General features: G+C 43.1%; 1 protein-coding gene and 1 long non-coding RNA gene across 2 annotated transcripts in view; one reads left to right on the forward strand and one right to left on the reverse strand.

Moving 5' to 3' along the window:
* The window catches only part of LOC138954040 (protocadherin Fat 4-like), a 124,227-nt gene that overhangs the window by 73,609 nt on the left and 25,281 nt on the right, over positions 1 to 25,337 (reverse strand). Inside the window, exons 14-16 of the mRNA XM_070326021.1 lie at positions 15,460 to 15,645; positions 14,898 to 15,020; positions 5,306 to 5,500 (exon numbers count right to left, since the gene is read on the reverse strand). Of these exons, the coding sequence (XP_070182122.1) occupies positions 5,306 to 5,500; positions 14,898 to 15,020; positions 15,460 to 15,645 (504 nt within the window). The remainder of the gene's footprint in view (positions 1 to 5,305; positions 5,501 to 14,897; positions 15,021 to 15,459; positions 15,646 to 25,337) is intronic.
* Positions 16,068 to 23,970, forward strand: LOC138959674 (uncharacterized). The gene is made up of 3 exons (XR_011453772.1): positions 16,068 to 16,601; positions 18,166 to 18,220; positions 23,831 to 23,970. It is a non-coding gene; the product is annotated as an uncharacterized lncRNA (long non-coding RNA).

Below are 25,337 nucleotides of genomic sequence, written 5' to 3' on the forward strand. Positions count from 1 at the left end.
TCAGCGCTGCGCGCTGAGAGCACGTGTTGAAATATCTCATCGATGATATTGTGTCCGGGGTGTAGCTGAATACGGTGTCCAAATTTGAAAAAGATCCACCGAGAACTTTGGCGTTGTGATGTGGTGTAGCGGCTATGGTGTGTCGGTATGGGGGCCCTGGTAGCTGAGGTGGAACCAAAATAGCTGAGGTGGAACCAAAATCGGTTCCGCGCTGCGCGCTGAGAGCACGTGTTGAAATATCGACCAGGTTGTGTCGTGTCCCGGGTCTACCTGAATATGCCCACCAAATGTGAAGCAGATCCATCGAGAACTTTGGCCGTGCATTGCGAAGTGACAGACAGACACACACAAGCCGTATATAGATATAGATTAAAAGACTGTAAAAGATTTATTCATACTATTGCTGTGCATGTAGACACGCCACAAGCTTGGGAACTCTTTCGTAAGATAAGGAACCAATACACAGATGCTATTCGAACGCAAAAGAAACAATATTTAGAGGAACTAGACCGGTCCGTATCTGATCCAAAGAAATTTGGTCAGAAGCAGTGGTGGAAGTTAGTTAAACAGGTTTATGGCAAAGAAAGGCTCTGACCAAAACGAAATCCCGCCACTAACAGTTGATTGTAAAACCTATTTTGAAGACCAGGAAAAGGCTGAATTATTTAATATGTCTTTTGTTAAACAATCAGAAATAAACGACACAGACGATAATGTTCCCGATATAGACAATGCTCAGTCTTTTGTCGACGATATGGTCGTGACTTCCGAAGAAGTGAAAAGTGTAATAGAAAGTCTTGATACATCTAAAGCATACATCATATATCGGGCCTGATAAAATTCATAATAAGATTCTTATTGCAAGTTTACCTATAATAGCAGAACCTCTATCTATTTTATTTACAAGATCATTAAATGAGGGTGTATTTCCAAGCATATGGAAAACAGCACACATAACACCGATATTTAAAAAGGGGGATAAAGGAGACTGTTCAAATTATCGTCCCATCTCACTCTTAAGCTGCGTAGGTAAAGTTCTTGAAAAATGTGTTCAGAAACATGTGTTTGATTATTTTGTATCGAATAACATAATCACACCTTCCCAGTCTGGTTTTATTCCCGGTGACTCCACTGTGTACCAGTTAACATGCCTATATAACGACTTTTGCAAGTCACTCGACGACAGCATTACTGTCCAGGCAATCTTTTTCGACATTTCCAAAGCATTTGACAGAGTCTGGCACAAAGGTCTTCTGAGAAAGTTATTTGCACTAGGGATTCGAGGTCAGATGTTTAATTGGTTGCAAAACTATTTAACTGATCGAACACAAGCAGTGGTGCTTAAAGGAAGTATGTCTAGCTACTTACCTGTGCAAACAGGCGTTCCACAAGGCTCTATTCTAGGACCTCTCCTTTTTCTGGTTTACATTAACGACATAGTTGATAACGTTGAATCCATTATTAAACTGTTTGCCGACGATACAAGTATGTATTTAAGCCTGGAAAATTCTCAGATGCGAACAGATATTTTTAACTCAGATCTTGAAAAAATCGACCAGTGGGCTAGTCAGTGGAAAGTTAAATTTAATCAAAGTAAAACAAAACTTCTGAATATAAGCAGGAAAAGGAATCCAGATTACATCCCTTTAAACTTCGGTGGCACAATTTTACAAGAAACTGAAAGTCATAAACATCTTGGTATTATTATTCAGAATAACGGTAAGTGGGAGTTACATATTAAATCTGTTATAGCAAAATGCCGTACGCTAGTAGCTTGCTTACGATCTTATAAATATAGACTAGGCAGAAAAGCTTTAGAAACAATGTATAAATCCTTCATATTGCCACATCTTGATTATGCTGATGTTCTCTGGGACAACTGCCCAAAGGAGTTAGCCACCGAGCTCGAAAGTATTCACTTAGATGCAATTCGAACCATTGTTGGAGCAGTCCGCGGTACAAGCCATCAAAAATTGTACGATGAGTCAGGCTTTATTTCATTACTAGAGAGGCGAAAACGTCATAAATTGATATTATTTCACAAGATCGTTCACCGCAAGGTGCCAAACTACTTATTAGCGATATTGCCACCATTGATATCAACTTATAACCCATATCACCGGCGCAGACCTCTAGACAGGAAAGTTCCATCGTTTAAAACTGAATTATATAGAAACTCATTTCTCCCATCTACTACACAACTCTGGAATTCTTTACCAGACTATATAAAACTTAGTGATTCCCTAAGTGAATTTAAGCACTTTTTGTCAAAAAACGATTTAAGTCCGCCGTGTTATTTTTATTCTGGAGATCGCATGTCACAAATAATTCACTGTAAGCTCAGGTTATATATAAGTGATCTCAATAACGATCTAGTGAGACGTCACGTTGCTACAGATGCATCTTGTGACTGTGGATTCCCGTCCGAATCCGTACAACACTTCATATTCGATTGTCCAAATTATCGCGAAGCACGTCAAGAAACTATACATGCCCTCCCTAATCACACAATTCACCTCCCCCACCTTTTAAACGGAGACAGACAGTATTCTTTAGATTTGAACAGGAAAAATGTTTTCCACCGTACACTCGTTCATTGAACGTTCAGGCCGCTTTGGGCAAGTCAGAATAAATGCTCTACAAGCCGGACAACAACTTTAACTTCTGCACATCTCCTACCCATCCCTCTTCTTTTATTCATCTTCTTTCCCTCCGTCCTTCCTTTACTGTCTTTCTTTATAATCATTATGCAACGTTCAATACGTTATTAATAGATTTGGTTTATTGAGACAAATTTTTCACCCGTTACCGCCTTATGTTGTACTGTCATGCAGGAACACCACTATAAGCTTCTAGCTTGTTGCTGTTTCTGTGAACTTTGTATACATGTCATGATTGTAACCCTTGTTAAAATAAAGTTATGTTTAAACCAACTATAATCACAACAGTGATCATGCGCTGCCTAATCTATTTGTTGAGTCTGGCAGACATTTTATTTCCACCCTTGAGAGAGAATGTTTTTTCCTCGTACACTTTGTGCCTCAAACCTGACTAAGAGGATACAATTCTACATTAATCCCCGATTATCAACCCAAATAGGTGGGACACTTCCGTCTCAACTCGGACGCCGCTGTAAGAACGATCTCCAGTAACAGACGCTGATAACGTTACAGCTATCTGCTCGCTCCTAAGCCACTCCCCCAGCCTGTATGTCTACACACTGGCACCAGACTGAGCTGTTAACCCGTGGTTTGTAAAAATGTAAAAATATTGTACAAATTACGTCGAACCTAAATCCGCGATTTGTAAAAAAATAAAAAATAAAAAATAAAAAATAAATCTCTATTCAGCCTATTGTCCCAACGCTGAGAAATTCGGATCGCTTCCTCCCAGTGGAAAGCTAGCAGCAACAGAGTCGCGCTACCCCACAGTCAAGGGATCCATTAGATTTGTTTTTCTTTCTATTTCCATTTCGTTATTTTCCTTCATCGCTGGCGAATTCGGATCGCTTCCTCCCAGTGAAAAGTTAGCAGCAACAGAGTCGCGCTTGTGGTCCAAGTTGTGGAAATTTCCAAGTTGTGGAATGTGTCCAAGTTGTGGTATGTGTCCAAGTTGTGGTATGTGTCCAATATGTGCAATGTTGTGGTATATGTCCAAGATGTGGAATGTGTTCAAGATGTGGTATGTGTCCAAGTTGTGGTATGTGTCCAAGTTGTGGTATGTGTCCAAGTTGTGGTATGTGTCCAAGATGTGGAATGTGTTCAAGATGTAGAATGTGTCCAAGATGTGGTATGTGTCCAAGTTGTGGTATGTGTCCAAGATGTGGTATGTGTCCAAGTTGTGGTATGTGTCCAAGATGTGATAATGTGTCCAAGTTATGGTATGTGTCCAATATGTGGTATGTGTCCAATATGTGGTATGTGTCCAAGTTGTGGTATGTGTTCAAGATGTGGTATGTGTCCAAGATGTGGTATGTGTCCAAGATGTGGAATGTGTCCAAGTTGTGGTATGTGTTTAAGTAGTGGTATGTGTCCAAGTTGTGGTATGTGTCCAAGATGTGGTATGTGTCCAAGTTGTGGTATGTGTCCAAGTTGTGGTATGTGTCCAAGCTATTGTAATGTGTCCAAGTTATGGTATGTGTCCAAGTTGTGGTATGCGTATAAGATATGGTCTGTGTCCAAGTTGTGGTATGTGTCCAAGATGTGGTCTGTGTCCAAGTTGTGGTAATTGACAAATTTGTGGTATGTGTCGAAGACGTGGTAATATCGTCATGTGTCCAAGTTTTGGTATGTGTCCAAGTTGTGAAATGTGATGGGACAATAAAGAAATGGAGAAAAAAAATCTAATAGATACAATAACTTTCGGGTAGCGCGACTCTAGCTTTTCACTCGAAGGAAGCGACCCAAATTTCCCAGCGATGGGACAATAAAGAAAAGGAAGAAAAATCCCAAAGATCTCCCTTGACTTTGGGGTATCGCGACTCTGTTGCTGCTAGCTTTCAACTGGGAGGAAGTGATCCGAATTTCCCAGCGACGGGACAATCTAGTAATGATATGGAGAAAGAAAACAAAATCAACGGAGTCGCGCTACCCCAAAACTCAAGGGATTTTGTTTTTGTACCTTGACTATTGGGATGACAAGAAGATATCGGGAACATTAACGTGATTTGTAAAAAAAATCATTACAAATCACGGGGCGCGCAGACCCTTGATTTTAACTCCCAGGCTCAAAACTGTAAGGTTCAGCAGCTAAAGTTGCTTCTATGAATACCCCTTCTGACGTCATCGAAAATGTTACCCAGAATTCACCACTTCCGTACTCTCGCGGACGTTCGAGATACAATGGCCGCCAGATCGGAACGCGAAAACGCTTCGCTTCAGCCACGAAATTTGTCGGATTATGGCCTAAACGATTCCGAAATAAACTAAACCCTGTGAGGAAAGGTGAGAAAACAATTCCCTACGGCATGCATATGTCTGGTTAACCTAAGTCACGCCAAAACGCAAATAAACGCGTTTTTGACACCCAAAATAGCCTGTTGGGGTCCTTTAACCAGTCTCGCTGTCTGGTTTGCAAGAGCTGATGACCCAGTTTGAACACTGCACCACACCGGGCTGACACGTGTGGGGCGATCAAGGTCACTGGGCATGAACATGATTCATGGATTTTTTTAAAAATATTTTTTTCCCCCACGGACTCCGCTTCTTCAGTGAACACTCGTTTTCATATGGGAAACAAATCAAAAGCTGGTCATCAACCAAAACCAGATGCATGCAAACACAAACAATGGGTTAAATGTATGTACCCGATCGGCGTCCGTGGCAGACACAGTCTGGATGACCTCTCCTAGAGGAGCAGTGTCGTTGATGGTGACGGTGTAGCTGTTGAGGCCGAGAGGGAACTGGAAGACGGGTGCGTTCTCGTTGCGTGTGACAGTGATGCTGACTGTACAGGTCACAGACTGCACGGCCACTGCAGAGCGCGTCGCCTTCACCAACACCTGTACAGGTGAAACACAAGCAAGAAGTGACAAAATAGACAAAGTGCAACAATTACAAGAAACTATTGAACAATCCCTCGCCTTCACCAACACCTGTATAGGTGAAACACAAGCAAGAAGTGACAAAATAGACAAAGTGCAACAATTACAAGAAACTATTGAACCATCCCTCCCTTGCGGTGGCCCTTTTTTTCTGTCCCTTTCTTTCTAAAGTCGGGGTCAAACCCGGGAACATGCCCCAAATGGTTTTACCGTGAGGGCGTTACACATTACTTATCATCAATTGGTCATGTCATGTTGACCCTAACCTCCCCCCCCCCCCCAACCCAAGCCCACGTATCGATTCATGTTTCGTATCCATCAACTCGCTCAATCGTTTTACATTTTACTTGAAAGACAATAACGTTGAGATAAAAATATAATCGATGATATAATTAAAAGTTTGGAGTACGTTTGATTTTTTCAGCTCAAGTAATTGGCTCAAGTAAGTGTAGCCTATGCGATCGTAACTTTGTTTGTCTGTCTGTGCGTGCGTGCGTGTGTGTGTGTGTGTGTGTGTGCGTGTGTATGTCTGTGGTAGAAACTTTAACATTTCGTCATTTGAAGACGTCACATTATGGCGTGAGAGGGTTTGACGTCACGCGAAGGAATTACTGAAAGTCTCGGTCATTTTTATTTTGAGCGGGCCGAGACTGGTTGGAAGGCACTCTGGCGGAAAAGAGAGTTATCTTTTCATGTCTTGGCGTCTCAAATCTTATTAGTCAGAAAGCGCATGCACGTAGTCCCGACCAGCGCGTGGTGTGCTTCTTTCTGAGTACTTTACGTCACAAATTGTACTTTACGTACTTGATAATGACGTAAGTTAATTGTTTGTGTTCTATTTCGTTGACTGAGCACGGCCGGGACCAGTTGGAGTGAGCGCTGGGATTTCGAGTTTCATTCGACATGTCAATGCATCGCAGTATAAAATTAAGTAGATGTGCAACGCCAAGGCACTGCATACCCCAGCGAAAGACAAACCCCTCTCTCTCTCTCTCTCTCTCAAACACACACACACACGAACACACACACACACCCACACCTCAAGTTACACACGTACAAAATACACACTCACTCACACGCACTCACTCACTCTCTCACACACACTTCATGCACACAAAACGCACATATAGACAGACGGACATACACACCTTTACAAACAAACACACATTCACACACACATACACTTACGCACAAACACACTCCCACCCACCCACTCTCTCTCTCTCTTTCTCTCTCTCTTATACAAACAGACACACACACACACATTGACTCACACAAATCTCATACACACAAAACACACACTTTGTGACAAATGGATTTGTACATAATTTAGTCTAAAAAGTGTTTAACACATGTGTACAGATTGGCTTGCCATACTTGTGGCCCGGTAGCTCAGTTGGTAGAGCACTGGACTTGTGATCGAAAGGTCGCTGGTTCGAATCCGGGCCGGGACGGACACGGGTCAACTTTATGTACAGACCCAGAGACGGAAGCCATGTCCCACCCCCGTGTCATCACAATGGCACGTAAAAGATCTTGGTCATTCTGCCATAAGTGCAGGTGGCTGAATACACCTAAACACGCAGACACCTGGGTAGCGCGACTCCGTTGCTGCTAGCTTTCCACTGGGAGGAAGCGACCCGAATTTCCCAGCGATGGGACAGTAAAGTAATGAAAATGAAAATGAAATGAAATGAAAATGAAAATGAGTGCAGAAATCACCTGTTGAGATGAGGTGACCTATTTTTGTAAAGTATATCTCCATTGGCTGCTATTGACTAATGAGAGAGAGAAGATTGTTAACAGGAGGAAGCCATTTTGGATTGTGAAAGACAGAGCATTACAGACATTTGGGGAGAGCAGACGTGTCTCTGGGTGTCTCCACGTTTAGTTGTAATGTTGCTCACCAAACATTGAGGTCGAATGCTGTACGACTCGTGTTGTGGAAGAATCATGTGTGATTCTATGCTGTGAATATACAGGTATTTATTGAATTGTATTTTGCTCAGTAATATTGACTTATGAAATGACTGTGAGAGTCATGTTGTAAATTGGGTTGGAAAGCGTGAGCTGTTGTCAGCCAATGTTGAAAGGAGAATGTTTGCATGTTCTTTTGTAATGAAGTCATTTGTGAATGAGCTGTTGTACATACTGTAACAGCATAAGTTAGTTGATGGATAATTGAATAATATTGAGAAAGAATGGACGTATTATTATGTGGAGAAGTTTATCTAAGAATGGAAACTTACGGTAGCATAAACTTTCTATACAACATCCCGGTGGGAGCAGGATGCGCTCGACCGAAGGGTAGACGAGGTGAGAAGAGGAGCGTCTCCTCCTTGCGGCCAGGACCAGTAGAGTCGGCGCAGGGTTGTAAAGCAGCGCTGGAGAACTTGTATCTGGTGTGTACCCCATATCACCATGAATGTCGACATGTCATGGGTGTGATATGGTGCAAGTGTCGGACCCGCTGATTCGTGAGTAAACAGATTTGTGCGACCTAGGAGAGTGTGCGCACCACACAGAACTATGTGTGCAGAAAAGGATTGTGCGAATCCAGAATAACTTGTAACCACTGAACTGTGAGTTGACGAGTGAGGTAACCAGCTAAGTTGTGTAGAAAAGGATTGGACGAATCCACAATAGTGTGTGCGGCCACTGAATTGTGAGTTGACACGTGAAGTAATTAGTTAAGTATGTGTGAACCTTGAATTGAGAGTCAACAAGGACGACATCATCGAGGAAGAGGCTTTCATTTAATCCTACTCAAGATAATAATATGTTGTATTGAATGAAAGAGTCTTTTGAGTGGATGTGAGATATTATATTTATATTTTGTTGTGATTACTGGTTAATACTTGTGATTGCTTGAATATAGATACGAGGGCAAAGGGCAGAAATTGTGTTCAGTCTTTGTGCCTTGTTTGAGTGTTGTGTGTGTGTGTGAGACGGGAGTTTGTAAACAGAGTAGCACACGCATTTTTCTGTTAGGAGCATAAATACACATATACAATTACACGCAAGTACCAGCCGTAACACACTTATACGCACATACACGGTTGGCCTAGTGGTAAGGCGTCCGCCCCGTGGTCGGGAGGTCGTGGGTTAGAACCCAGGCCGGGTAATACCTAAGACGTTAAAATTGGCAATCTAGTGGCTGCTCCGCCTGGCGTCTGGCATTATGGGGTTAGTGCATGCAAGGACTGGTTGGTCCGGTGTCAGAATAATACACCCTTTCGGAGTCTCAGGCGAGAGCAAATCCCATTGCATGCTGGGATGGCAAATTGTACCAAACACGAGGTCTTCAGAAGAGGTAAATTGCCGATTGCGTTCAAGTTTTCCCTCGTAAGCTCTTATCTCTTTGATATTTCTCTGGTTTTTGTACCACGATAGCCACTGCTCTTTGTGTACGGTACACAGCAGAGTGTTTGGTACAAAAATGTGACTAGCCGCGCATGCGCACTCGAAACTCCGAAGGGGTGTATGTGACTGGGTGAGACATGAAACCTTTGCTGTGACTTCTGCCTTAATTGTGTGTGGCGCACGTTATATCTCAAAGCAGCACCGCCCTGATAATTATGGCCCTTCGTGGTCGGCTGGGCGTTAAGCAACCAAACAAACAAATACGCACATAGACAGACGGATACACACACCTTTACAAACAAACACATATACACACTCATACACACACAAACATATACACAAACTCATGCACACACACATTCACACACACACACACACACACTCTTTCTCCCTCTCTCTCAGTCTTTCTCACACACACACACACACACACACACACACACACACACACACACACACACACACACACACACACACACACGAGTACAGACTCATGCACGCGCACACACACACACACTAACACTAGTGCACAAAATGAACACACACACACACACACACACACACACACACCGCGCGAGAGAAAAAGACTACAGAGAGGCATGACGTCATGATGCATTAATTGACGTCAAAGACTTTTGACCGTGACGTAATCTTCTCACGCGAGCTTTATCCATAGTCTTGAACAACACAGTAATGGTGCTCGCCCTGTGAGGATCCACCAGGCAGGTGCAGCGCCGGGCTCCGCGCCTCAAAGGAGTCCACCCTCAGCTACTGGAGGTCCCTTCATCTCGTCTTGTGGAGCCAGGGGACGAGAAAGGAAAGCGACTGGCCGGAAAAACAGCAGAGCCAAGGACAACCCCACTATTAACATCATGCATTGGAATGCAGAGGGGGTATCCAATAAGAAGGAAGAATTAGAGCACTTCCTCTATGAAAACAGCATCAACATCTGCTGCATTCAGGAAACACACCTGCAAGAAGGGAAGCCCTTTAAGATCCGAGGGTACCAGGTGTTCAGGAGTGACCGACAAGGGAGGAAGAAAGGAGGAGTGATGACTCTGGTCAGGAACAACATAAATGCCAGTGAAACCAACAGATACATGGAAGAAGCAGAGTACATAGAAGTCAAGATAACGACCAATGACAGCAAGATGAACATCGTCAACTACTACTGCCCCAACGACAAGATGCTGTCGCTTGACACAATCCAGGTCCCTGACAGCGGCTTCCTCATCGCTGGAGACTTTAACAGCCAGTCCCAGAGCTGGGGATATAAAACACTAGACAGGCGAGGAGAAGACATTGAATCTTGGCAGGACGACAACCACCTGATCCTTGTCAACGACCCCACAGATCCAGCTACCTTCTACTCGCGCCGCTGGCACTCAACAACAACACCAGACCTGGCATTGTGCACGGATGACATCCACAAAAACATCTCAAGAAAAGTGGATGAACAGCTGGGTGGAAGCGACCATCGCCCAGTTCTCCTTACCCAGGGGCGGACGAGGGGGGGGTTTCAGGGGTTTCCGGAAACCCCCCCCCAGCCAACATTTTTTTTTTTAAATGGTGTTTTTTTGGGGTATTAATCAGTGACAAAATCTGCTGCCTGAAACTGGTAATGATCATCCTCAAAATGCACCAGATTGCACCATTTTGCATCCTTTTTTACAAAATTTTCCGGGGGGGCATGCCCCCGGACCCCCCTAGCAAGCTAGGCGCTTCGCGCCGTCGGCTCGGCGCTTCGCGCCGTCGGCTCGGCGCTTCGCGCCTTCACACCCATATCTTCACAATATACTTTTGGAAACCCCCCCCATAAAATGAACTGATCCGCCCCTGTTACCATCAGTAGAGACTCAGCATCTGAGCATCCACAACATCCGAGATGGAACTACAAAAAGGCAAAGTGGGGACTGTTCAACATACGAACAAATGAGCTGACCAGAGCCATAGAAACAGAGAGGAGAAACATCAACAATGTGATAAAGGAGTTCAATGCTAGCATAATCCAGGCAGCCAAGGACAGCATCCCACGTGGAGTGAGGAAGGACTACATCCCATACTGGTCCGATGAGCTGCAGAAGACGCACGATGCACTCACAAGAATGAGAGAAGAGGCAGAGACGAACCCTAGCCAGGAGAACAACATCAAACTCCAAGAAAGCAAAGCAAAACATCTGAAGACAAAGCTAGAGTGCAAGAGAAGAGGCTGGAGAGAAAAGACGGCAGGGCTGAATATGGAAAAAGACACAACAAAGCTCTGGAAACTTACAAGAGCACTGAATGAAGAGGGCAACAAGGGACAGAAGATCACCCTGGAGGAGGAAGGAAGAACACTCACTGGAAAAGCCGCTGCCAATGCTTTCGCCCAAGCATATCGGGGAGAAAGCGACACCACCATACCATTGCCTCTACAAAAGGAAGTCAGAACAGAAATTAGAGAAAGAACAGAAAGAAACGTCCAGGATGCCATGCAACAAAACATCACCATGGCCGAGCTGAAGAATGCCATCAAGAAGCTCAAAAAGAAGAAGTCTCCAGGTCCAGACAACATTACGAATGAGATGTTGCAACACATAGGCAACTCGGCCCTCCAGAAACTACTGGGCATCTTCAACCTCAGCTGGAGACAGGGACAGGTACCTCAGTGCTGGAAGGAAGCCAGGATGATCCCAGTCTTAAAGAAAGGGAAAAACAAGACCAAAGCCCTGAGCTACCGACCCATCAGCCTGACAAGCTGCGTATGCAAAACCATGGAGCGCATTGTCAATCAGCGCCTGCAGCTGTACCTGGAATCAGAAAGCATCATCGTCCCAGAACAAGCCGGCTTCCGACAGCACAGAAGTACGGAGGACCAGACAACACACCTTAGCCAGGTCATAGAGGATGCTTACCAGGCCCAGAAGGTCACCCTGGCCACTTTCATTGACCTGCAGAAGGCCTTCGACAAGGTCTGGAAAGATGGACTCCTTGTGAAGCTCCTGCGTTCCGGCGTCAAAGGCAACATGTACCAGTGGACCAAGTCGTACCTGCACAACCGAAAGGCCAGAGTGCTGGTGGACGGTCACTGTGGCCGAAAGATGCTACTACGCCAAGGAGTTCCACAGGGAGGAGTACTCTCCCCCACGCTATTCATACTCTTCATTAACGACCTGGTACCAGAGTTGCCCAAGGGAGTCCAAGCGGCACTGTATGCTGATGACCTTGTTCTCTGGTGCTCGGAAGAGTATGCAACCACAGCAACCTACAGGATGCAACTTGCCCTAGAAAAGGTTGCAGCGTGGGCGGAAGACTGGTGTGTGACCATCAACAGGGAGAAGACCACTGCCACTCTCTTCACACTCTCTGCCAAAGCGACACCTGGCAAACTGACCTTGGGTGACACACCCCTGAAATTTGAAGACCAGCAAACATACCTGGGGGTCACCTATGACAAGCGCATGACCTGGAAACAACACATCATGAATGCAGAGGGAAAGGCCAGGAGAAAACTAAACATCATGCGGAAGCTGGCAGGATCACACTGGGGTGCAAACGAGAAGATCTTAAAATCAGTCTACCAGGGGACTGTACGACCGCACCTTGAGTACGGATCAAGCTCTTGGGCAACAGCAGCCAAGACACACCAGCAGGCCCTAGACAAAGTACAGAACCAAGCGCTGAGAATCATCACGGGCGCAATGAAATCAACACCCATACAGAAGATGGAACAGGTGACTGGCATTCCTCCACTGAGCAAAAGGCGAGACTGCAAAACAATGGTACAAGCCACCAAGTACCAGTGCACTCATGACCATCCAATGAGTGACAGACTCAAGAAGATGTCCTCAGGCAGGCTGAAAAGATCAAGCTTCGCTCTTGAGGCAAGGGCTTTGCAGAAGAAACATCAGACAGAGATGCCAGAGCTAGTGGAGCCACCATCTTTCTCCCTTGACGCCCCACCCTGGGAAGACAGACAAGGAAACCTGGACATACAGACCAGTGTCCCCTACCTCACAACAAAGGACGAGCAGAGCAATGTGACGAAAAAAGCCCTGACTCTTGCCATGCTTGAAGAAAGGTACCCCCAAGAAGCATGGATACGGGTGTATACTGATGGGTCAGCCACAGAGGCCGTCAAAAATGGAGGAGCGGGGGGTGTATGTCCAGTACCCCAGTGGAGAGAGGCAAGCAGAGGCTATACCAACAGGCCTCCACTGTACAAACTACAGAGCTGAGGTACAGGCACTGATCCATGCAGCATACACCATCAACGACAGAGTCAACCATGACAACCAGGTGGTCTTCCTGACTGACGCTCTGTCAGTCCTACAAGCAATGACCAGTAGCAAACTGCCTCAGCTGGAACACGCTCTACACAACATCAAGAGCCTGAGGACAGTACTGCAATGGATCCCCTCCCACTGTGGTGTACAAGGAAACGAAGAGGCGGACAGGATGGCAAAGCTGGGTGCAGAAGATGAGCAAGAGAACAACCCTGTGAGCCTGACAGAGATGAAGACCATCATTAAGTCTCTGCACAGGACGCCCCAGCCACAGGACAGCTACCACCTGCTATCCAGACCACAGCAGGTGGTCATCTTCCGCCTGAGAACGGGACACAACAGACTTAACCAGCATCTCCACAAGAAGCTGCATGTTGTGCCCTCCCCCATGTGTTCTTGTGGGGAAGCAGAGCAGGACACTGCCCACATCCTACGAGACTGCAGGAACCACCAGGTGCTGAGAGAGGAAATCTGGCCAATGCCGGAGTCCCTGCACAACAAGCTGTACGGGCCAGTGGCTGCGCTGCAGAGGACCACTAATTATATCTCAAGATCTGGACTCCAAGTGTGATCGGCGATCGAAAAGAAGAAGAAGAAGTCTTGAACAACCACACACAAATAGACTTGGAAAGAACAGAATTTCTACCCGTCCAAAGCGGCCTTGGGTGGCGTTTGCTCAAAAAATGGGGGCGCCAATTTTACCCATCGTATTTTTGTTAACTTAGTATGGTCCCAATTTTTGGTGAACTTCCATCTCCAACTGTAGCCCATAATCGGGCACAACGAATCCTTCTTTATCATGTATTATTGGTGTGAACATTTCTCAAGTCGCTGGGATAATACAGGTAGGAGGTTAGTTCTTGTACTTTGGGTATCAACCAAAGTCGATAAATGCATTCTTCACTATGGTATTGAGTCTGATTTCGTCGTCCATCTTGAATCGAAAAGCACTCTTGTTACAAAAAAACGTTGCGAGCTACGGCGAAGCTTCGCATGTCAAAACTTGAGAAGCGATGTTGGGGTCAAAGTACCACGCCGTAGCTGTGGGTTTTTGGTATTAAGACTTTGCGAAGCTTCGTGTAGTCGACTACGGGCTCAATTAAGGACAGGCTTAAGTAGGCTAGATCTAGATCTAGTGTCTCGCTTTTTTTCACAGTGTCAGCTATGCTTACTGTGTGTGTGTGTGTGTGTGTGTGTGTGTGTGTGTGTGTGTGTGTGTGTGTGTGTGTGTGTGTGTGTGTGTGTGTGTGACGGAGTGATTGCGTTTGTGTTATTTGTCGATTTCTTACGTGAGCCTTGATGGCTTCGCCTCTTGTTTAAAGGCATACTAACGCACTCCCGTGTTTACAAAGTGTAGTTTGCCCACAATCGATGTCAAACGCACCATAAGACCATATAATGACGATACGTCACCATGCGCGGACCATAATACATGCATTACAGCTTGTTCTAGCCTCTGAAAAAGTGAGGATGTCAACAAAGCCGCGGTGTTATTTCCCTTGCGTCAACGTTACCTCTGTTGACAAAATAATCTATAAATAGGACGATCTAGATCAAAATAAAAATTCAAATATATCAACATTTAAGGGGTCCTACACCACAATATCTTGCAGGGAACTTAATTTAGCATGTCTCCAGCTGTGGGTAAAGCAATTAGCGTGAATAGTCATCAGCTTTCTATGCCTTTAAGCTAATGTTTTTGGCAAATTCAACTGCACAGCATTACTGACCTGATAGTTTTGGAGCTTGGCCGGATCGGTCCTCAGGTCTGCCGAGACAGTGATGACACCAGTGCTGGTCATTCTGAAGAAGCTATCTCCTGGTGGCGAGCCCACCACTTCGTAACTAATACTCTGGAAAGTACAAAACAACAAACGTTGTGTAAGCGGCAAATAGTGTTACTATGTTTACAAAACAACACAAATTGTGTCTGCGTCAAATGTTGTTTAAATGTTTACACAAAAAAGTACAGTCGAGTAATTCATCCTTCAGTGGAGAACATAATTGCGCAAAACATATTTCTAGTCCTTTCAATATTGGCGTTATAGTTACAAGTTGAGTGAAATAAAATTGACTAACTGATTAATTACATGTTCTGTCGATATTCTGCCCTCCACCCTCACCACAAGCAGACACATAAAAAGATGCAAAGGAATGACTGCACAGCAGTGAAAAATGATTTTCAAAAAGCACAGCACAAAAGATCAACAAAATAAAAGGTCGAACAAACAATTACAGAAAACCAACCAACTGACCACCAAAACAACATATATCGACAAAGAAAGGACTTACTCCCGAGGCTGAAGGAGCGGCAGTGACACTACCAACAACAGTGTCAACATTGCTGTTCTCAGACGTTGTGAAAACGAAGGGGTTCTGACCACACAGCAGCTGGCTAGGATCCTTATCTATGATCACTGTGATGGTAACTTCACCAGTGCGAGTTGGGCTCCCCTGATCTGTGGCTGCTAGGGTAACCTGCGACATTAAAAATCATGTGTACACATACACGTACAAGCACTTATGTACGCACACACACGCGATTAAGAACACAAATACACACACATGTATAGGGCCTATACACACGCAAACACACAAGAACGCGCACAATCACTCACGCACAAACACACACACACGCACACACACACACACACATACACACACATACACACGCACATACACACACACACACACAAACACACACACAAACACACGAGCATGCACGTACGTGCACACACTCATACGGACAGATGTATAAGCACACACACACGCGCGCGTATTTTGTGTTTATGTTACTTTACTTTTTGTAAATATATTCTGACTCTATATTAGCTTTGCAGTGCTCATTCCCGCAAACAAAATCATGTTTGTTTGTTTGTTTGTTTGTTTGTTTTGCTTAAAGGTGGTCGTCTACATTTTGACTTTTTTCCAATAATCTTATGGTTAGATTTCGCTAAAAAGTTATTTCAGATGATGAATGAACCATGGGGCAAAAAGTTACAGAATTTTTTTTATATGTAAACAAAGTTTTTATTTTTTGGGAGCGTGACTCACGCTTCCAATGTTTACTTTTCTGTTTTCTGAGACCATGTGCTTTACCTAAAAATATCGACCAATCAAATTATTAGCGGCGCATGCGCAAAGAGTCATTTACGGTCCAAAGATGTCTGCCATCTTGCGCCAGTTACGTAAAAAGCAAAAGTGTGATCGATCAGGGTGGCATAGGTCTGAATGTGTACATTTGGGGGACCAGAAACAACCCTGAGATGCAGCGAAGTTGGAATTAGGCGCCAAATTCAACCGGCAAGTGGCAAAAACACTATGATGCTCATTGAAAGTTACGTCGGGGGTGTGTTCAAAGTACTTTTGGCAAAATCGCAAGCAGGACAAAGCCCTGGGAGTTTTTCCTGTGGAAGAGCATGCTGAAACGGAATGTAAGTATACTTTTTGACATTACACCCAACCTTTACTTTGATCTTCCATTAACTTTACTTGTATATTTGAATTCAATTTTCAAACCTAGTTATTACTATAATATTACGTTTCACAGTTCTGAAGCAAAGCTTGTACGTGTACATTACCATTTCACTGTATCCTGAAAGGGCGCGTCCGAACATTTCATACTCAAAGGCAGTTTGAAATCGTAAACCGGGCTTACTTTTAGATCTGGTTTTTGACTCACATGCGAAGCAAAAGTGAGTCTATGTACTCACCCGAGTCGTCCGTCCGTCCGTCCGTCCGTCCGTCCGTCCGGACGTCCGGACGTCCGTCCGGCCGTCCGGAAAACTTTAACGTTGGATATTTCTTGGACACTATTCAGTCTATTAGTACCAAATTTGGCAAGATGGTGTATGATGACAAGGCCCCAAAAAACATACATAGCATCTTGACCTTGCTTCAAGGTCAAGGTCGCAGGGGCCATAAATGTTGTCTAAAAAACAGCTATTTTTCACATTTTTCACATTTTCTCTGAAGTTTTTGAGATTGAATACCTCACCTATATATGATATATAGGGCAAAGTAAACCCCATCTTTTGATACCAGTTTGGTTTACCTTGCTTCAAGGTCAAGGTCACAGGGGCTCTTCAAAGTTGGATTGTATACATATTTTGAAGTGACCTTGACCCTGAACTATGGAAGACAACTGTTTCAAACTTAAAAATTATGTGGGGCACATGTTATGCTTTCATCATGAGACACATTTGGTCACATATGATCAAGGTCAAGGTCTCTTTGACCCTTATGAAATGTGACCAAAATAAGGTAGTGAACCACTAAAAGTGACCATATCTCATGGTAGAAAGAGCCAATAAGCACCATAATAACAATAACAATAACAGCACTTTACTTCCTATTGTACTTCCTATGTCTTGAATTAACAGCTTTGTGTTGCATGACCTTGGATGACCTTGACCTTGGGTCAAGGTCACATGTATTTTGGTAGGAAAAATGTGTAAAGCAGTTCTTAGTGTATGATGTCATTGCTAGGTTTAGGTCAAGCATGTGAGTCGTATGGGCTTTGCCCTTCTTGTTACATTATGTATTCCTCCACGTTTTCCTTTTCTCAGCTAGTGTCGTGTCGTGGTGTGTGTCGTGGGAAACGGAGGGGGGGGGGGGAGGGGAGTTGCATTTTCAGTGGCCGATTCTACTTCGGACAGATCAAGCTCATCCAGATGAATAGAACTAAAATGTCACATTTGTTTTAGAATCTATAGATCTGTTCTTAGTTTTTACGGTATGGCTTCAGCTACATTCCGTCTGCGTGTGCCTTACACGAACGACTGTTGGAAAAAAAAAGATTCTCTTCAGAGATTCATGATACTATTCAGTTTTAACCACCACGTTTTTACATTGTGTGATTAAATGATAAGGTGACGTGCATCTTCACGCAGTCGCGCGCGCGTGTGTGTGTAAGGGGGGGGGGGGGGGGATATCTGTCTGTGCCCTGTGACTTCAACATAAATTGTGTGTATTCAACAGTAACGTTGCACATTGCAGATCTGTGCGCCAGGAATGTGGGCAAGAAAGCCGCAGTTTGAGCAAAGATCCAACGGTAAGCTATTTTGTTCGAAAGCTGTTTTATTCGAAGACAGCGAGTCCGTTTGTAAGCAAGCTTTTATGATGTTCCTGCATACAACCTTCATCGATGCTACAGGGATATGCCTTGTTTCAAGTTTTTAACATTGAAACTGTGTGTGTGTATACGTGTACGTGTGTGTGTGTGTGTGGGTGGGAGAGAGAGAGAGAGAGAGAGAGAGAGAGAGAGAGAGAGAGAGACTGTGTGTGTGTGTGTGTGTGTGTGTGTGTGTGTGTGTGTGTGTTCGCTCTGAAAAAACGAGAACACGCAAAAATAAACATCGTATTTGGTCAAGGTATCAGAAATATCTATATATATATACGACTAGTGTCTGTCTGTCTGTGTGTCTGTCTGTGTGTCTGTGCGCGATGCGCGGCCAAGGTTCTCGATGGATCTGTTTCAAATTTGGTGATCATATTCAGGTACACCCTGGACACAACCTGGTCGATGAGATATTTCAACACGTGCTCTCAGCGCGCAGCGCGGAACCGATTTTGGTTCCACCTCAGCTATTTTGGTTCCACCTCAGCTTACCCGGGCCCCCATACCGACACACCATAGCCGCTACACCACATCACAACGCCAAAGTTCTCGGTGGATCTTTTTCAAATTTGGACACCGTATTCAGCTACACCCCGGACACAATATCATCGATGAGATATTTCAACACGTGCTCTCAGCGCGCAGCGCTAAACGCATGTTCGTTTTTGTGTTCATTTCACCATTATAAGTAACTCTTCCTTATCTTCTCCAGTGTTTGGCGTTTATCTCCCTTCCTTCGTGTGGCTTTCCCGTTCAGTTGTAAGTTACTATTATTTTTAGAATGTCACTGCGCTGTCCACTGCGCTGTCCACAACGCTTCCCTTGCACCCGTAAGTTGTTCTTACTGTCAAAGTGAAAAGGTCGAATCAATTTATAGCCACGCGAAAAATACACTCTCACTTATCTCTATATATTTATAGATACAGATATGCATATATATATACGGCTTCTCTGTGTGTGTGTGTGTTTGTGTGTGTGTGTGGGCAAAAACCTATGTATTATAGAGTTCTGTTTGTGATGGGGTCTAGCGGCTTTTGTCTGTCTGTATGTTCTGGCATGTGAGAAGCCACAGCAGATGATATAGGGCTAAGAAATAAGCTCTAAAATTCTCAATCCCGTTTGACAGGACTTCGCCTTTCAAAGGTGATTGTGGTGAACCGCCACGCTGTCTGTCTCTGTCGCGCCGTTCACCCCAAATTCCCGTTTCTGAGGTACTATTTTTAGAATGTCACTGCGCTGTCCAGAACGCTTCCCTTGCACCCGTAAGTTGTTCTTACTGTCAAAGTGAAAAGGTCGAATCAATTTATAGCCACGCAAAAAATACACTCTCACCTATCTCTATATATTTATAGATATAGATATACATATATATATATATACGGCTTCTCTGTGTGTGTGTTTGTGTGTGTGTGTGTGGGAAAAAACCTGTTGATTGTAGAGTTCTGTTTGTGATGGGGTCTAGCGGCTTTTGTCTGTCTGTATGTTCTGGCATTTGAGAAGCCACAACAGATAATATAGGGCTAAGAAATAAGCTCTAAAATTCTCAATCCCGTTTGACAGGACTTCGCTTGCAGAGGTGATTGTGATGAACCGCCACGCTGTCTGTCTCTGTCTCGCGATTCACCCCGGCGAAGCCGGGTATTCCTCTAGTTTAGTATATGCAGCTAGCTGCATATTTTGCTGATGGTGAAGGGTAACATTTTTTTTTCTCATAGCCTTTATTCATCAAGCTGACAGTGACAACATAATTAGGCAACACAGACAAATTAAATAGCATATCCACAATTACTATAACAACAAATGCAAGCGGACCAATAGTTGCAACAAACTTCAGGCTAAATAACATCAAAAAGAAAGGACCAGGGAAAAAAGAGAGATCACACGTAAAACAACGGTAACCATTTGTATGTCCGAATGTATCATTAAAACCACGATATCCACATCTTGCCTGTTCTTAGTGTCATGCAATCATGAGTAGCAAGTGGTGTAAAAATTGAGAGACACAGAAAGGCACAGTCGTTCCCATGAAAACTTTTGGCTCACCATCTCAGATTTAGACAAGATTGTACATGAACAAAGACTTAGATTCGACAACCTGGCTGCTTCATGCGCAAAGTGATAATTTATTTTGATGTGTTATCATCACAGATTCCTGCTTGTGTTCGTTCACAAATCAGTCAATAAAAAACAATCACAAACTGCACCCAGGCTGATTAGTTGATGTGTTTAGCGATGTTTTTCAGGCCTGGTCTGTTCTGAGACTGTAAATCGAATAGTTTACTCGGGAAGGACTGAACCTTTCACATCAATATTCAACAAAAACCAACAAAACGTTTGAATAACACATACGAGAAGGGGGGAAAAATTAATTTGTGTGCTTTTGTTATCAGGGGAGGGAACCATCTAATCCGAGCAAAATTACCTCCCTTGATTTTTCTTACGTGATACATGTGCAAAGTGAATAAAAAGTGCATCAGTCACAAACAAATACAACTATTTAGCAGGATCAATTAGTACACTTGATGCATATATGAATGTTGATCTATTCAGAATAATAAATAATGTCCCGGCTGATACTCCCTGCTAAATTATCATTGATATCCCGTCGCGATATAACCTTCGTGGTTGAAAACGACGTTAAACACCAAATAAAGAAAGATCATTGATATTTGTGTTCCCTATGCACAGCGTTTGTTTTTCGGTTGTTGTTGTTTTGGTTCATGTAACGTTTCAGGCGTATTCTCAATACATTTAGAGAACTGTTATGGAAGCCTGAAGATCAAAGACAAAAATGTAATTACCGTAAAATGTAAAAAAGAAAACGTTTTTTCCAATAGCTCCTGCCATTCTGATTGTGGACTTTAGAAGACAAATATACCTGCAGCCCGATTACTTGAAATGTGGCATCGGTATTAAGTGTGTGTGTGTGTGTGTGTGTGTGTTTTTTTTGATGCAGCTGCAGAAGTAAAGAAGCTAATGTCTTGCAATATTTTCAGAAATGATCGCTTTGTTATGTTTTACTACAGAACTGAAGGAGCAATGGTTAAGAGTGAGGGGGTAGGTATGCAATATACAAGTGGGTAGATTTGTGAACCATCTGTGTGCCCGCTAGGTGGAAGACGTCCATGGCATCCATATAAGAATACATCGCTGCTCTGCCGATTCAGGATGAAGTCATGTCCAAGCCATTGTCCTGCAAGAAAAAAACACGTCATTTTTAGTCCATATATGCATTTCCGTGACTAAGCTTTGGTTTAATCATCGGCCTGATAATGATGACCTAGAAGCAATAGATTTGTTATAAAAAAAACAATTGAAAAAAAAGTAAATTAATTCTTTCATTCTTGTATTTATCAATGTATTTATTCTTTTCTTCTTTTTTTTTCTTGGGTGGTGGTGGAGGTTGGGAGGGGTGTGTGTGTGTTGTAATTATTTGTTTTCAAACCCTTCGGACAGATACTGATGCGCCGGAGACATAGCAGAATTTTTCGGGAATGCATAATCTTGCGATCAGATGTGTAAGATGGTGATTGTTCTACACTACTCGTCATAAAAAAAACCTTTACAGATGCGTTTGAGGGCAGATCTTTATGATGAGGCCGTTTATCGTAAAACCAATTATATGACTGGAAAGGCCTTTTATGCCCCTAACTTATTCAGAAAACAGATTGAGTTTACATGACGTATTGTCGATACAGTGAAACCTACAACACACACACACACCCAAATCAAATTCGCAAAATGAAGGTTCCCGCGTTAAAATTGACAAAAATTCAGAACAACCAAATCGAAACATGTTTAGCATGTCCTTAGACAGAACAATCAAATCTGCATCCAAATCAGTCAGTTTTGTTCACAAATCTTGTCTAACATGGACGCTATGGCATGCTGAGCGGTGTAGGTGTCAATCCTCTCAGCAGGCATAAAAGGCAGTTTTTGAAGACGTTTTAGCGGGTAATGAGACAAAAAATGGTACATTTGAGTAACTCGCTAACGCATTGCCTTCAAACTTTCGGAAAGTTGTGCTAACACATGTTGTAAAGTACTTTCGGAATTTCAAGTAATTTGAGACATTAGGTCTGCTGTTATTTGTCATGTCAGAAACAGTTCTTAAATTGACGATAGGTTTTTGCTGAATCATTGAACAAATTTTATTTGTTGAAATCTTCAAGAACAATGACAGGACACATACTCAAATTTCATGTACATATTTTATCAGGCATGGGTGGTATGACGATTTGAACACGAAAGTAGTTTTTTTGAAGTTGACTTATTCAGAGCGCTGAGCGCAAATGTCGGCTTACGCCTAGCAAAGCTCACTGCCGACACGCTTAACTGATCAATCAATGGCTCTTGAAAAAGCATTTTCCAAAAATTTGTGTGTGCGTTTAAACAAGTGCGCTGTGAACAGCCATTGTTGAAACTGTATTAAATTTAAGGGTAAATCGAAGCTTTTATTTTTCTAAATGCATGCTAATTTTAATATTTTTTTCTGTTTAATCGGACAGGGTACATCTTTATTTTTAAAAGTCTTTCTGTGATGTCGCATACCAGCAGAACTAATACCTCCACATGACTTGAGATTTCGTGTGTACTTTACGACATGTGTTAACACAAATCTCCGAAAGTTTGAAGGCAATGCGTTTGCGAGTTACTCAAATGTACCATTCTTTGTCTTATTACCCGCTAAAATGGCTTCAAAAACTGCCTTTTATGCCTGCTGAGAGTATTGACACCTACACCGCTCAGCCTGCCATAGCGTCCATGTTAGACAAGATATGTGAACAACACATACTGATTTGGATGCAGATTTGATTGTGTGAGCAAGAGTGACCCTGTTTGTTGTTTTATTATCTCAAATTGAAGAACAACTCATTTTTTGCCCACACAAATTGATTTGGTTCAGCTGTTGTGCCTAGCAGTGTTGTTTTTTCCATTTTGAAGATGACTGGGTGACAGGGTGACCCCCCAAAAATGCAACCCTCAAAAATGCTAATAACTTCTACATCTGTTGACCGAATCACATTATATTTGGGGGACATAAACTTCAGCTACCGTGACACTTTCACAAAGGGGCAATTTGATAGATTAAAATGGTCTGACTTTTGTGCTATTTCAAAACAAGTTGCCAAGATGTGGAAGGGTCATGGATAGGCTGAAGTTTATGTCCCCCAAATATAAAGTGATTCGGTCAACAGATGTAGAAGTTATTAGCATTTTTGAGGGTTGCATTTTTTTAAGGTCACCCTGTAGTTGCCAAAAAATCAGCCTGACTGGGCCATTTCTACTGAATTTCCAGGATGTTGTTATAACATTTAAAGATTAATAACTGAAACAGGACACATTTCTAGATTTCATATAACGATTATCCGCCCTATCCGGACACGCCCATCACTTTTCAGGTTGTTGTTTTTTCATCATAATTTAAATGCATAATTACGGCACATCATAGTCGAGTCATGTATAACGTATGGCGATTAACAGCAGTGTGCTAACATTTTTGAAACTGTTTCAGATTTTTAAGTACTATTTTTGTAATTACAGGTCTTTGACGGGTGGTTATCAACCTCCCTTCCCCTATCTTGGTAGTGGTGACAAACACACCTGGAAGGACATGTGGCTGCACTTGAAGTAGGCTCCTCTGGGAAGGATCCTCTGTTAAGGTTGCAGGCCATGCCCAAAACCGGGGATGGGAGCCGCTCAGCAATGGACAGGACCAGCTCCCCCGCGGTCATCTCGTTAATCATGTTCTGACCAACACAGTTAAAAGTCCTATTGTCATGAAATAATGTAATGCATTCAAATTTGTATCCATTTTATCTGTTTTAATAGATGTAGTATTATGAAACAAGTGGCATGTAGATATAATTATAAGCCATGCGCACTTGACCGGCATTCATGAAACTTTGTGGATTTATCATCCCATATCTCAGGCCAATGTACACCAAATTTGAAGTAAGTTGTAGAAGTAATTCATGAGTTATCAGCATTTTTTGGGTTTTTTTTTTTTTTTGGGGGGGGGGGGGGGGGTTACTTTGTACATGTTTGTGTGTGTGCTTTATGCATTCAGATGTATACATATGTAAGAGTGTATGCATTAAATAAGTTGGTATATAATTAAAATTCTTTTGTTAATAAATTGTGTCTCGACTGATTGATGGGATTGTCGATTTTGTAAGTATCCTTTTAAACAGCAAACGGAAGTATAGTGTGTCACCACTCTCTCTCTTTCTTTCTCTCATATGCACACACACAAACACACACACACACAGTGACACACACACACACACACACACACACACACGCATTTACAATATACAGCCCATACTTGAATAACTGAGATTAACATAAGCACTCAAGCAATAACAGAGAGAAGAAATCTTCAAACCATTACATTTGTAACTACACAAACTCACTGTAAGACTAAGAGACTGGATCTTTCTTCCCGATAACTCTTGGCGGCAGCTTCTTGAGTAGCTGTCCGCATGCGGACTCTCTGTGTCCCCGATTGCGCTGACAAACAATGTAACACTGCCGCACCTGCTGGCCCTGCCCTGCCTCTTCTGACCGGTGGAGACGATGCTTAGCTCAGAGTTGAGACATGAGATAAGCGTACTGTGTTCGACCCGAGTATCGAAATGGACAGCTTTTACAGAAAAAAAGAAACAACAAAACAAAAGTGTTAAAAGACACAGTCTAAGAAATGGACAAACGGTTATACTTGACGGACATGAATCATAAGTGAATAAAATACGTGGCTTATACCTACCATGCAATACAGTACAGTATTAATTTATTTATGCCATAAGGGGCAAATGTATAATGAGTTACACGTTTGGCATTTTTAAGAACTATAAATGCATACATGAATCGTCTAAAACATGATCAGGTATAAGAAAACAAACACGTACAGATACTCCGATTCACACAATCACTCGTACTACCACGTGAATCTGAATGTCACACACACGCATGCACGTACGTACACACACACACATGCACACACACACAGACGCACACATCCACGCACATTTTACACATACAAACAAAC

Source organism: Littorina saxatilis, linkage group LG2 (assembly GCF_037325665.1).
Source record: "Littorina saxatilis isolate snail1 linkage group LG2, US_GU_Lsax_2.0, whole genome shotgun sequence".
Lineage (NCBI taxonomy): Eukaryota > Metazoa > Mollusca > Gastropoda > Littorinimorpha > Littorinidae > Littorina > Littorina saxatilis.